This window comes from Fundulus heteroclitus, unplaced genomic scaffold, assembly GCF_011125445.2.
Source record: "Fundulus heteroclitus isolate FHET01 unplaced genomic scaffold, MU-UCD_Fhet_4.1 scaffold_52, whole genome shotgun sequence".
In the NCBI taxonomy this organism is placed as follows: Eukaryota; Metazoa; Chordata; class Actinopteri; order Cyprinodontiformes; family Fundulidae; genus Fundulus; species Fundulus heteroclitus.
In genome coordinates, this window is record NW_023396945.1 from 1,173 (window position 1) to 16,119 (window position 14,947).

Consider the following 14,947-nt stretch of genomic DNA (forward strand, 5'->3'; position numbering starts at 1 on the left):
GAGAAATGCTGTGGCACTAGAATATGTGTCCTGTGAAAATGAAACCAGAACAGCGTCCCCGAATGGATGACAGCATCTCTCTGTGTTTGTTATAAAATGCAGCGGCAATTTGCTGTAAAACAAGTTCCATAATGTGTCAGTGTTGTATTCTGCACTTGTTTTGGGGAGAAGCAACTTGTATAAAATTTTGTACATTGTTATAGCGGAGCAATAAGTCTGTTTTCTGTCAGATTTGATCAGTCACACAAACACCGCTTGAACTTTAGCAGCCCCGGTGAATGTTTTGTACTTGCTGCCTCAAATGAAAACAATGGTAGTTTCATTTACATTATAAAATTTCCAAAACAACTTGAAAATTGTGTTTAGGAGAGGTTGAAGTGAACACTTCAAAAATACTGCCAATTGTGAGACATCCCTTTCACTTTTATCACTCTGACTAAATTCTTGAATGTGCATAGTGCAAGTTTTGAATTTAAATATTATTTAATTTATTTCCCATGCCCTTATAATTGTCCAACATGTAAAATTAGTTATCTTCTATTTACCGCAGTTGCCTCTATAAGCTGAATTAGTCAGTTCATGAGAGAGTGATTCGGACCGAATCCTCTGGGTGTGTGCTCTTGTTTACCCTGTTAATTTGTTGAGTCTCCGCCGTAATCGATGCATTAGAGACAGAACAGGGGGCTAGTATTTATAGCTTTGTTACCTCAGAAGACATTACGCCTCTAAACAAAAGACCTGTCCAGACCTGCAGATTCTTTTCCTTTTCTCCCACGCACGTGCACAACACTGCTGTCATTCTAACTCGTCGCCAGAGGGGGCAGACGTCTGCCAAAATCCTGGAACTTACGCTATGCTCCTTTAAGTATTAGGGTGACTATAATTATCCGATGGGCCACAAAATCTGCGACTTATGTTTAGCGACAGCGCATCCTCATTCTTGATGTAACGTGATGCCGTATTGCGGCAGTAAAGACCGGGAGAGGGTCAGCGAAAATGCTTAATAGAGACATCACATGGCTGTAATGATTTAAGTTTCTTGTTCTATTCATGAGAGGGAAAGGTTTCCCCAGATCATAACAACTCCAGCAAGGATTAAGGCTTGTCCAGGTCTGCGTGTGATTAATGTCTGTATTTCAATGAACCGTCATAACCTAGAGGTGTTGCAATAAAGACATTTCTCTCAATGAAGTTCTTTTGAGTCTCTTTCAAACATCGTACTACTGGCCGTCCTTGATTCAATGATCCTAAGCCAAGAAATGAAAAGTTAGTAATGGAACATACTTTGTATCAATGCGTGTGGTTATCAAATAAAATGAAATTAAATCTTTGTCATTCTTTCTGTTCTTAGGGCCAGCAGAAGCCTCCAAAGATGTGTAAGTATATCAGTCGTTTTTTTGTAATATTTAAGGTATTAAGCTATTGTGAGTGGCCCTTCGTCTCATCCATCTATGTCACGCGTTGCCTCCTGTAAAGTCAGTTTAGGATGTAAACCAAGGCCAAAATCGAACAGTAGTTTGCAAGTCCTACTTCTTCACACCAGCTAGATTTTATAATCATCGCTGCTCCCAACAAACCCAGTAGGTGTTTACGTCCCTGCTGCTTTTGCACAGTTGTTTCATTTCCTGCGAATAGTCTGATGTTTTTGATGCTCAAATATACGTGTACATTTTGTACATTTTCTAAATCACCCTCTTCAGTTGCACATTTATTTATTCTATATTTGATAACTGTACAGTATTATTTTTCTTATTTTGTGAATTTGCCTTACTTGTGTAGTCACTTGTTTTTATTTTTATCTATTCTTTTTACCTTTGTGTGTATCTGCATGCTTCCCTTTACCTTTCACTTTAATGCTGGTTCACTTGCATTTGCCCACTGAGGAACAATAAAAGATATCTGTTCTATCAATGCAAACGTTGTCATAACCCTTGAACTTACATTTTGTCTCATTACAATCAACTTTACGGTGGTTTATGTTTACAAATGATACATCAACACAATATGCACAGACAAATGATACATCAACACAAAGTAGTCATAAAGTTATTATAGATTATAATTATGAAGTTATAATATTATGAGAATAAAGTAGTATTTTTACATTTTTAGCTTTGCAAATAACAAAATGCTAACTATTTTTAGCACGTCAGCGTGATATCAGCTCGTGTCTCCCAAGAGGTATCGCCAGACCCCGGAGGAGGAGGAGGGGGGGCGGAGTTCCGACCACGCCTTTGGGAACTCGTGATATAAAAAATCTGAAATGTGTGGCATGCGTATGTATTCAGAAACCTTTAGTCTGATAGCCCTAAATTAACTGTAGTGCAACCAATTAGGAAATAAATTCCAACTGTTTGGGGTTTAAAGCTAACTGTCCTGAGAAAGCCTCAGCGGTTTGTTAGAAAACATTAGAGGACAAAAAGCACCACGAGAACTACGGAATATAACAACCTGCTAAATGATAATGTTACGGGGGAAATTTCAAAAAGGATTAGGTTACAGAACAACAAACCAAGCTTTATACATCCCACATAACATTATTCAGTTTATCATCTGAAAATGGGAAAACTATGCCACAGCTACAAACGTACCAAGACATGGCCATCCACCTAAATAGACACATCCAGGCATGGAGAGGCAAAGAGACACAGGCCCATGGTTTCACTGGAGGAGCTGCTGAGATTTTACCTGACTCCGCCAGATGGATTTGCTACGCATATCCATCTGGAAACCTTCCGTTGAAGTAATTTTGGGAAGGGGCGAAAATACTGGTTAGGTGATTGGCCTATGTTGGTGATAGACGGGTCAAATAAACCAATCAGATTCGTTGTCGCTTTGTTACGAAAATGCAACTTTTAAGATTAGAACATTAAATCAGATCAACAGAAAATCATTTTTAATACAGAAATGTGGGCTTAATGAAAGGTATGTTTAATGCCTGCTTATAGGTTTTTATTTTCAAAAGGCAATTTTAATCTAATAAATGAGCCTTATCGTGACACATTCGAATTCACTGAGATGTACATGCAGATGACACATTAAACATGAGGATGGAGGTGTGGTCTGATGAGATCCAGAAGGAACTAACACTGCACATCACTCTGAACACACCATCTCCAGTGAAACATGGTGGCTGCAGCAGCATTATGTGGGGATTGTTTTCTTTCGGAGAAACAGGGAAAATTGTCATAGTTTATGCAAAGCCGGGTGGAGCTAAAAACAGGCCGATACTGGACCATAACGCACAGAGGTAGAAGTTTCCCCTTTGAGCAGGGCAAAAACTCTAAACACTCAGTCAGAGTTGCAAAGGAGCGTTTTAGATCAAAGCATATTCAAATATGTTAGAATGACTAAATCTAAATCCAGACCTAAGTCCAACTGAGAGTCTGTGGCAAATTGATGATATTCTCTATCTAGTCTGTTTGACGTATGTATGTATGTATGTATGTATGTATGTATGTATGTATGTATGTATGCATGTGTGTCTATTTGTATTTATAAACGCATTTGCATGTAGAGTTTGGTTACACATGCCCCCCAAAATGTGCTAGATTTACATTCTAAAAATCATTTATCCATTTTCTTCCACTCTACTACAGAAAACTACTTTGTGTTGGTCTATCGGATAAAATCCCATCTCATTTGGTACAAACTTTGCTACCTTTAAAAATATCTCCTTGAGAATGTAGTGGGGCTTTTTAGGTCTTATTCTGAGGTGTATATATATATATATATATATATATAATAATATATATATATAATATATATATATATATATATATATATATATATATATATATATATATATATATATATATACATACATGTATACATACATACATATATTACATATATATATCTTTATATACACATGTATAGTATTATATATTTTTGGCCATTTACACTTCACCAAAGAGTGCAGAGGAGCAGCATTTCTAAAGCATTCCCTGGGGGAAAAAATGATGATGGGTGTACTTGAATTATTTTTGTAACATCAGTGGGCTTTTCATTTTGGAAAAAAAAGCCTTCCTGGTACCGATGAGGCTATTTATCAATCCATTTTCTTCTTGGTGTTAAAATGAGAATCAAGCTTATGCGAAGGCTCAGCCACAGTAAAGGAATACATATTAATTTATCTGATTGGACAACAATTTCCAGAAAAAACTAGGTTTATTCAGTGTAATAAGGATATGTTTACAAGCATGTGAATTGTGTGTGCACGCGCGCGCGCGTGTGTGTGTTTACTGTACATACTCAGTCAGCTTTTATGCTGCTTGGTAGCCATCCCAGCAGCCAGCTTAGGACCCCTGAGAGCTGACTGAAGAGCACTGACTCACTGAAGCTAATCAGAGCTTCCTAAAGCTGAACTCTGCTGCAAAATATCACAAACAAATGTAGCACACACGCTCTGTTACATCCAAACAAACCATTTCCCCGCCTACAACAATACCCATCAAAAGGATTTCCAAACCTGTTATCCCTTATCCTGATTAATATCCTTTTCTTTGGCAATCAAGCAGAGCAAGCATTCGGTGTCATGCCTTAAGGGACCCACAAGGTGGTTAAATCCCAACAGTCTACTTGAGTTTTCCCTCCTGCAGAGATGAAACAAGCATTAAAACATGACCACGCATGCATACACTCGGATTTTACATTGAAAAGAAAACATCATGCAAATAACACAGCTTGCAGACTGGGGTGTGTTTTATTGTCTGGCCTGGGGCAGCTTGGCGTGAGCTCTACGGCAACAAGCTGGAAGTCGGTTATTCAATATCCGCAGCTGAAATTATAATTGTCTATTCCATATGCCTCATCATCAGTCGCTGCCGCCGGGGAAGGATCAGTATTCCCTGCAGCTCCCCTTAAACGTTCTGCAGCTAAAACAAACAACTGCCTCTTCTCGGGGCTTTGAATGTTTCTGCGCTACGCTCCGGAAGCTGACCTGACCGGTGTTTCTTCTCTCACTCAGGACAGAAGATCCCTTGGCAGAAGATGAGAAAAGAAGGTATATTATCAATGCTTCTGAGGTTTTTAGTTGCTATGGGTTCTTTTTTGAAGCAATCAGTAAACAAGACTAATGTATATTTTTATTATTAAAAACTTGCTGGGTGCGTAAGTGCGTTTTCCTGACAACAGATTCATGCTCCAAAGCTGTGGTTCTCTGCAGCTCCTCTAGAGTTAACATGAGTCTCTTGGCTGCTTCTCTGAATAATGCTCTCTTAGCCTGGCCCGTCAGTGTAGGTGGACAGCCCTCTCTTGGTAGGCTTCTAGTTGTGACGTGCTTGAGATGAGGAATTAAACAGTGCTGTATGAGATTTCAAAAGCATACAGTATTATATCAGTTTCCCTACTTTAAACCTCCCCACAGCTTTATTACTATTTGACGTGTTTCTTGGTCTTTGTGTTGTTTGTTCGCTAATGTTCTCTAACAAACATCTGACCCCTTCACAGCTGCATTTAAACTGATCTTACATTACCCAAAGATAGACAATATTTACAAATGAGGTGACTTCTGAAGTCAATCAGTTGTGTTGAATTATATTATCATAGCAAATGTTGGATAAAATGCTCTCCTTACAAGGCTTCTTACTTTTATTCTTTAGGTTTATTCAAAGCTTGGCATATTGTTTTATAACCTGACAGTAGAAAGGGTTGCAAACGAAATAATTCTCCAAATATTTAGAATGCAGGGTTCTTGCCAGCCAGTCTCAACGTAACGGAACGTTATGTTGAAAGTTGTCTAAATTAAGCTGAAATTAGAATGAGTGTAACAGTGCTACATGCTAAGCTAACAGTATGACACAGATGTTTGAGAGCAACACAGAAAAAAAGGGGGATCAGACAGCTACGGCTGATCTGGAACGCTGCCGCCCGCGTCCTCACTAAGACAAAGAAAGTAGAGCACATCACCCCAGTTCTAAAGTTCTTACACTTGCTCCCTGAATTTCAGAGAATAGACTTTAAAATACTTCTGTTAGTCTATAAATCCCTAAATGGCTTAGCACCTAAATACATCACAGACTTGTTATCAGTGTATCAACTTTCCAGACCATTCAGGTCTTCTGGCTCCAGCCTACTCTGCATACCTAGAACCAGAACTAAACAAGGAGAAGCAGCATTTAGTTCCTATGCTCCACCAAGCTGGAACAAACTCCCAGTAAACTGTAAAAGAGCTGAAACCCCGAGTTCTTTTAAATCAAGATTTAAAAACTCATTAACATATAGTGTTGCCTTTATATGTTAATGTTCAATTCAAACTGTTGTAATTCAATGAAACTTCATTAGATTAAGTTTGTAGTCCAACCCATCTGCACCTGCTGCTACTATTTCACTGCAATGTACTTTCCTCAGTATGTTTTATTTTCTTATGTTCTGCTCATGTACAGCACTTTGAATTGCCTGGTTACTGAAATACTGAAATAAACTTGCCTTGCCTATGAACACATTGTTATTAGCCACATGTAATGTTACTACACTGTTACTACTACTATGTCTACGCAGGATCTAACACTGATAAGAAACTGTCGCACTAACATCATCTCCTGTCCTCTGATCTTCATTCAGGAATTATGGGGGAGTATATGTGGGTCTGCCTGCAGACCTGACCACAGTGGCTGCTAGTCAGTCCAAGTCCACACGAAAAGGTGAACATTTGCAGTACATATTTTAATTTAGAACAACTTTTACACAACGGACTGTTTTGAGGCACATCCGGGCATAGACACTGAATGTTCTCCATCAGCTGAGCTACCACAACATTGGACATGATCCAAAGTAGAAAAAGATGTAAACCTTAAGAATGTTCATGTTATTCATTATCTCTATTTGCAAGATTTACAATGAAAATTATTAAGTTCAAGAAATAGAATGCTTAATTTAATAAGGTCAAAAAATAAATAAAACCATGCCAACCTTGTGTCCTTCTTATCATACTTACTGAAGTTAAACAAAATCAGTTCATTTTTTTTCTGCTATAAGAAATATGTCTTTATTTTTCACTGATATTTATTGGTTTGAACTGTGGTGCGTGTGTCTTTTGAACAGTTTTGACAGAGACACAGAAAGGGGAAAGATTCAAAATGTCAAACAATGTTCCTATAAATATCCTGTTGCTGAGTCATTATTTTTCTGCTTCTTGCAGACTAGCAGCTGCTGAAGGAGATTCAACACAGGTACATACAAAACAATAATGCCGCTCATTTCGCTGTTTTATGTGTTTTCAAAAATTATTGAGAGCCAAAAGCGACACAACACGATAAACAACTGTTAAAATAACTATTTAATATTTTGACATTTTTAAATATTTCTAACAAGGCCATTGAAATAAACTTCCTACCAGATGTTGAAGTACTCCACACATACAAAGAAATCAATGCAAATTAGTCAACAAATTAATTCATGGAGGACACATTGGAATGACAGAGGTAATAAGTATTATACACTTGAGAAATGTGTTAAATATTTGGTGAAAAAGCCCTTCCTCCAACATGGTGTGTGCAGTAACATCCAAAGAGTTCAGTTTTGGCCTAATGTGGCCAGAATTTATTCTCCCAGTATTTCACTGGCTTGTCCAGATCTTCTGCGATAAAAGTTAACCAATATTCAAGCAGGCTCTAACATGCTTTTTCTTCAGTCGTGGAGTTTTGTGCGGTAAGTGTGTATGGAGGTTATTGTGGGTGAGTGCATTACCTATTGTTCTCATGGGAAACAACTGGGTGCTCTTTGGCTCTTGAACAAGACTTTTGACCAATCTTACAACAGGCACTTATTCATGTCTGGTTTATGTTGAAATTATGTTTTTCCACTTCTTCATTAAGGCTCCAGTGGCATTCACTGTAACATTTGGAGGTGTAAAAATACAGCAACAGACGTTCCCTTTAGTCTGTTTTGAAAATGTTAGATTTGTTTGTTATGATCTCTTTGCTTTTTACCATCTGTGCAATACTTTGGTAATGGCTGAACCTTTTTTATCAGTCATTAATTAACGTTATACTAGATTATCCTCATTTACTCATTCAGTTGCAACTTGGATGCGTCTCAAAAACTGGCAGGTGCAGCAGGTTTCTTGGCATTCTATGTCATTTTTACACGTCCTCTTCTTTTTGTGTTCTTTACTCTATGTGTTGTTCCCGTTGGACTCATTTCCTTTAAATTCTGTGTGTGTGGATTACTTGGGTTGTTATGGACATCTTTGGGAATATTATGCAAATGACCCCATTAGAAATCACTTACCTATAAATACTTGTTTTTCCTCCAGTATGTGATCATTTAAATTGTAAATGTATATGCTCAATAAAAAAAAATATTTTTTTACAATAATTGAAATGTGTGAATAACATATTTTGATTAAGTGATGTTGAAGTATGAAAATCATTCATTAACATTTTATTCATTACATGTTAACATATATGTAAATATTTAAGAGTTCATATTATTAAATTTTATCACAGTCATGTATTGCTGTATATCTTTAATTTGTATGATAAGTTTGGTCTTGCCAAAATAAGTCGGTGGGTGAGGTTGCTAATGTGACTGGTCTGCAGTTGACTTGTGCAGCTTAACCAGACAGATGTTAGGGTCTAAATAATAAATAAATACTGTAACAATTCTATTTGATATTTAATGAACTCAAATTTTAACTACTGATTTGAACATTTAACTATATAATTATGTATTCAATACTGACACAATATTATAATGATATTTTTACTTTATTCAATGTACTCATTTTGTGGATGTGGTCAATTTGGTTCTCGATTAAAAAGAAAATCTGAAAAAAAAAAAAACTGAAATTGCTGCCTTTTCCTCCCTCAACAGGACCCTGCATTTTGAGTCACCCAGAGACAGACACATTCTATGCAGAGAGCATCTTGGTGCTCTGATTCTGGTAGGAAATGGACTAAATGAAGACTTTGATTAAGACTCACACTGAGCAAAGAAAGGGGCAGTTTGGAAGGACTCAGAGGACTCTGCCTAATGGAGCACAGGAAAGTGAAGCAATGTTTGGATGCATATGGCATCAATCATCGGCCTTTGTCCTTAAGAACAAAAGACGAAGAAAGAGGAATCCCACACAGACTCCCAACCTGGGAATTGCAGCTGTGGACAGCAGCAGCGGGTATTTTGACAGTCACATAAGTGGACCCCTTTCTTTCTCAGGAAATGATGGAGGTTACAGCCAACTTTACAACAGGCTGTGTGGGAATCACACGACCTCCCCAAACCCATTGGCAATAAGACTTTCTGCTAATTATATCACTACAGTGCACACATGCTTGATTGCAAAATAGACTGAACATGTCATGGGTGAAGGAAATATAATTTATTGCAATCAAGGACCTGTTGGTATATCAGAAAAGCGGAATCTTATTCTCAATAATCGCTCTCCGTGCTGAAACTGAGGTTGTTCTACATGATGTTCTGGGTGTGGTTACCCGACCCGTCCTGGGCAACGCTTCTCTGTGTCTGTCATGTTTGCTCTCCCTTGCAGCATTGTTTTTAGTTCTCTGAAAAAGCTCTGAATATAATACTTTTAAAGCCACTAATGGAGTCTTTCTTAAGGGTTCATGAGCAGAACTGTCCACTACTTTATTCCACCCATTGCGTTAATGTAGATCTGCAAAAAATATCCATGGGTTGATTTGCAAGCGAAGGAAGCAGCTTAAAAAGAAATACAGGATGGATAAATTGGTTTTCACTCCTTTCCCCCTCACATAGTGTATAACCGAACTCTGAACGTTGTTTCGTTAGTGAGTGATCTTTGGGAGAAAATGTGCGTGACATTGTGCAATTTTCTTACTGTCAACAACCACCACAAAAAGATCCTGAATATTGAAGGACGGGTTAAATTGTGATATCTACAGTGCCTTGCAAACATTTTCCCACCCCTTTAACTTTTTCACATTTTATCACATTACCAGAAATGGCATGGTATTTGAATTAAGATCTTTTGTGTGTGTGTGTTAGTCCAACAAAAAGTAACGTGTCAATGTCAAGTGGAAGCCCAATTATGCATGGTTTTTAAATTTTTGTTTCCAAATAAAAATTTAGACTGTCTGTCCATCCCATTCAATCCTAATAAAATACATTATATTGCTAAAAGTAGTTGGTCATCTGCTTTTACATGTACATGAAATTTGATGACATCCTATATTTAATCTGTAGGGTAAAATTTGTTGATAAATCCCTGCCCCCAGCAAAGGCAACTTTAACTATTTTGTAAACATCTTCCTCAGTGTTTGGGGTATGGTTTCATAGTTAAATGAGAAAGCCAGAGTTCCAGCTTCCGCTGTTGTTCATCCCAAAGGTCTTCTATAAGGTTGAGGTCAGGACTCTGGGCAGGCCAGTCAAGTTTCTCTACACCAACCTTTATACACCTGCAGCCATGGATGTGACTGGAATACCCGAATGCAAAGATTTGGTGACCTGCCCCAGTACTTTTAGCCATCTAGTGTACATTAAAGTTTGTGTTTACATTATGGGAAAATTTGGAAATGTTCAAGAGGTATAAGTTATTTTTCAACACTTTTTATGTTTTTGTAACCTTCATAATTGCAAGTCACGAGCTGCTTGGTTATCATAATCATCTGTTTAGTTCAGATGAGAATCATGTCTAATTTCACAATAATGTTGGGCCAGTACTGAGGATAACAATAGTCCAGAAATGAACTCAAGAGTCAAGAAAATCTATTGACTTGTTAAGATCACAGCAAAGTGGCGCAGAACTGAACTTAATGGATCCCATCAAACTTTGGCTTCTGTCATGTTGTTATAGTCTATACATGTTCTATATATCCTGTTCTTTGCCTAATTGGGTTCTCCAACACCTCTGCAAACCCTGAGTAGGAATAAGCAAACACTGAAAAAGAATAAGTAGATAATAGGCCCGTTTACACTACACTTTTTTTAACCGAGCCGAGACCAGTCCGAGCTCGGTAACCGAGATAACTCTTGTGTGTAAATGGTCAGCAGACTGAACCAGACCGCGCTAACGATAACCGGACGGCGCTAACTGCAGACCAGTTCATCAGCAGGTCTCGGACTGTTTTTTTTTGGCCCGGTTCCCTGATAACGAGGAGCGCATGAGCAGACCGCGTCATCCCCTTACAGTCAGCTGACTGTCAGCGGGTTTTCCAGCGTGTCTGGCTGCACGTCCCGATTCACACTCCATTCAGACAAATTTCAGACATTCATAATAATACTAGCTTCCTTACCGTGCCACACGGTTTCCAGTGATGACTCTGCTGATGAACCTCAGCGTCTGTTGTTGTTTCCTGCGTCTGTAAATCCTTATTAGACGTTCATTTGTCTTATCCACGTCCCAAAAGCCGACTCTGTCTAACAATAACATCCTGAATGTCACGGGCGCCGCCATTTTGATTTGCTCGGTCCCGCCTTCAATCCCAGAGAGCGGTAGTACCGCAGATCGCCACTAGGAGGCGAGGAGCAACCAAGGAACCAAGATAACCGAGATAACTCTTGTGTGTAAAGGCCCGTTTACACTACACCTAAAAACCAAGCCATGCCGAGACCGGTCCGAGCTTGGTCCAGTTAACTGAGATAAGTGCAGCCGTTTACACACAAGAGTTATCTCGGTTATCTTGGTTCCTTGGTTGCTTCTCGCCTCCTAGTGGCGATGTGCGGTACTACCGCTCTCTGGGATTGAAGGCGGGACCGAGCAAATCAAAATGGCGGCGCCCGTGACATTCAGGATGTTATTGTTAGACAGAGTCGGCTTTTGGGACGTGGATAAGACAAATGAACGTCTAATAAGGATTTACAGACGCAGGAAACAACAACAGACGCTGAGGTTCATAAGCAGAGTCATCACTGGAAACCGTGTGGCACGGTAAGGAAGCTAGTATTATTATGAATGTCTGAAATTTGTCTGAATGGAGTGTGAATCGGGACGTGCAGCCAGACACGCCGGAAAACCCGCTGACAGTCAGCTGACTGTAAGTGCATGACGCGGTCTGCTCATGCGCTCCTCGTTATCAGGGAACCGGGCCAAAAAAAAACAGTCCGAGACCTGGTGATGAACTGGTCTGCAGTTAGCGCCGTCCGGTTATCGTTAGCGCGGTCTGGTTCAGTCTGCTGACCATTTACACACAAGAGTTATCTCGGTTACCGAGCTCGGACTGGTCTCGGCTCGGTTAAAAAAGTGTAGTGTAAACGGGCCTATTACGGCTGCATTTATCTCAGTTAACTGGACCAAGCTCGGACCGGTCTCGGCATGGCTTGGTTTTTAGGTGTAGTGTAAACGGGCCTTGTATTTACTTCTCTGTGGCTTTAGGGCAGGATCCTTAACTGAATAATAAGTGAACAAATACTATTTCTTTCTGGCTTGCTGAAGGAAAATTATTGCAGCAGACATTATCTTCTCAAATCAAACAAAAGCTACACATGAATAAATAAAGTTTAGTCAGTATAATAATTTTATACCAAGACAACTACAGGCATGAACTCCTTATTATTACAAAATAAATAAACACTGATGTAATTTCTGCTGTTTCAATCCCTAAATCTATAATTAACTATTACAATGTATTAAAAACACATTTACTAAAGGGAAAAAGCAGCGTATCTACACCTGAAGTCTTACATCAACCAAAAACCAATAATTTGATTTAATATGAATTCACTTATGTCTAGTTGCTTCTAAGAAACTAAAAACTAAAGAAAATGAAACATAAACCTGATCTACAAACTACTCAGTGCAAGGACTATCTATAGCAACTAAAGCTAATTAAGCTAATTAAGAACCTAAATATCATCAACAGGATTATTTTATGGTATAATTCAAGATTACAATCTCACTGTGAGGCAGTATATATGAAGGTGGTTGGTAGAAAGGATCCGCAGACATTTTTCACTCTTTCTTCTTGGTGGATTTCGTTTACAACTATCTTCATTTTCTGACAATTTTGCAAAGTAGGAAAAGGAAACATTCTTTTATTTGACAATTTTACATCTAATGCGCTACGTTGCTAAAATCTTACTGATTTCATACAGAATAGAACTATACCTCATCAGTCTGCACCATTAGAAAATAGGTTTAACCAAACAATGCAATTTGAAAAAAAACAGCTATATCAGAATTATACATCTAATTTAAATATACATCTGTGCAGTTAAAAATTTTACTTTAAAATGAATAAACAATACTTCTACACAATAAATAGAAACCCCTTTATTTGGTTGTACACAGTGATGCAGTTGATGACATCATGAACCCATACAACAGGAAGTACTGGGTGGGCCCCTCCCACATCTGTCTTGGAGGTAGGATCTGAACAGACAAACAGAGAAACAAAGAAACAAGAACAAAGAAACCTTTTAACCAAAGTGAAATTCAGATTAATCAACAATTCTATTGAGTTTATTTTTGAAAGGACAAAGGGAGACCAGAGTGCTAGATCTCTGAAAGAGCCCCCAGAGTGTGGGAGCCCAATAAGGACCAACACATAGCCACATCCCCAACTCCAAAGCACAGTAGAGGAGAACCCCAGCGAACCCAGCAGGCACAATGCAGAAGCCCCCGGGGCTCTGCTGGCAGCAAGGCAAGTTTATTCATATAGCACTTTTCAGTAACAAGACGTTTCAAAGTGCTGTAGATGCACAGAAAAACATTACAGACATAGGAAAAACAAAGGAATAAGCTAAATAACTCCTTGACTTCTTTTGTACATTGACAAACATACAGAAAGACTTAATTGTTTCTATTAATAATAAGGAATAAGCTAAGTATTTTCTTGGGGATATCTGATCTAAAGTTATTTTGTCCAACCTTTCCAAAGCTACAAATAGAATAACTTATTTTGTTTCATTGTTTCACTGGAATGAGCTTCATCACTAAAAATTCAAAGCTTAATTGTTTTTATTCATAAAGCTAAAGCTTGTGCGTGTGTTTGTCTGTGAACTGTGGAATATAGCTCTCGCAGCCAAAGTCTGATGATGATGACGTTATGAGGCAGTTCAGTGCACTCTGTTCAAGGTCACAGATGTCACAGAGCGTCTTGTTTACATAACATCCAGGAGAAATTAACATTGCAGTGGAGCCAGTTTGGATAACAGCATTTATTTTAGGCAGGCAGACTCTTATTTTTCTGTCTGTTCATAGTTCAGGCAGCCTTGACATGGGCCAAAACAGCTTCCGTCGTTTCACAATTTTTAACACATTTTAAACATCCTCGACAGACAAAATGGACAGACACACAATCCTCCTCCCACCGTGTGTCCAGCTGCACATGTCCCGTCTGCTGGCACAGGAGCTCTCCTTCACCCAGTCTTCTCGTTGAGAAAATTTGATCAATTGCATTGAGAGTCCAGCTGACCAGATCCATAATTTATAGTTTGGAAGATATGTAAAAAGAGGCTCCAAAAAAGATTTTTAGAAGCAGGCAGGAAAACGGGGGAAGGAAAAGGAGATGAGAGGTGAGAAAAGAAAAGCATCCGCCTATACTGAGAAGCAGGAAGAAATAGCTGGCTGCTCTGGCAGTTCTGCTAAGCCGTTTACTGATTTATAAACAACAGAAGCATTTTAAAGAGTATTCTCTGAGCCAGACTTTAGAACTGGGGTGATGTGCTCTATCTTCCTGGTTTTAGTGAGAACACGAGCAGCAGCGTTCTGGATCAGCTCCAGTTGTGTGATAGATTTTTTGGGCAGATCTGTGAAGACACTGTTGCAGTAATCAATGTGACTAAAGAAAAGTGCATGGATGAGTTTCTCTAGATCTTTTCGGGACATCAGTCCTTTAATCCTGGAAATGTTCTTCAGGTGTTAGAAGACTGACTTTGTAACTGTCTTTATGTGTCCTTGACGGTTCAGGTCTGAGTCCATCACTACAACCAGATTTCGGGCCTGATCACTAGTTTATAGTTGTAATAACTGAAGCTGTGTGCTGACTCCAGTTTGCTCCTCTTTAGGTCCAAAGATAACAGCTTCAGT

The 14,947-nt window shown here is 38.7% G+C and overlaps 1 protein-coding gene across 1 annotated transcript; it reads left to right on the top strand.

The window, feature by feature from the left end:
• Nucleotides 1-1,347: 1,347 nt before the first annotated feature.
• Nucleotides 1,348-10,096, top strand: LOC118556138 (overexpressed in colon carcinoma 1 protein homolog; the record flags this gene model as incomplete). The annotated part of the gene is made up of 5 exons (XM_036132517.1): nt 1,348-1,376; nt 4,970-5,005; nt 6,565-6,644; nt 7,142-7,172; nt 8,818-10,096. Coding segments are annotated over 4 exons (150 nt in total), but the record flags the coding sequence as incomplete, so codon positions are not given.
• Nucleotides 10,097-14,947: the final 4,851 nt, after the last annotated feature.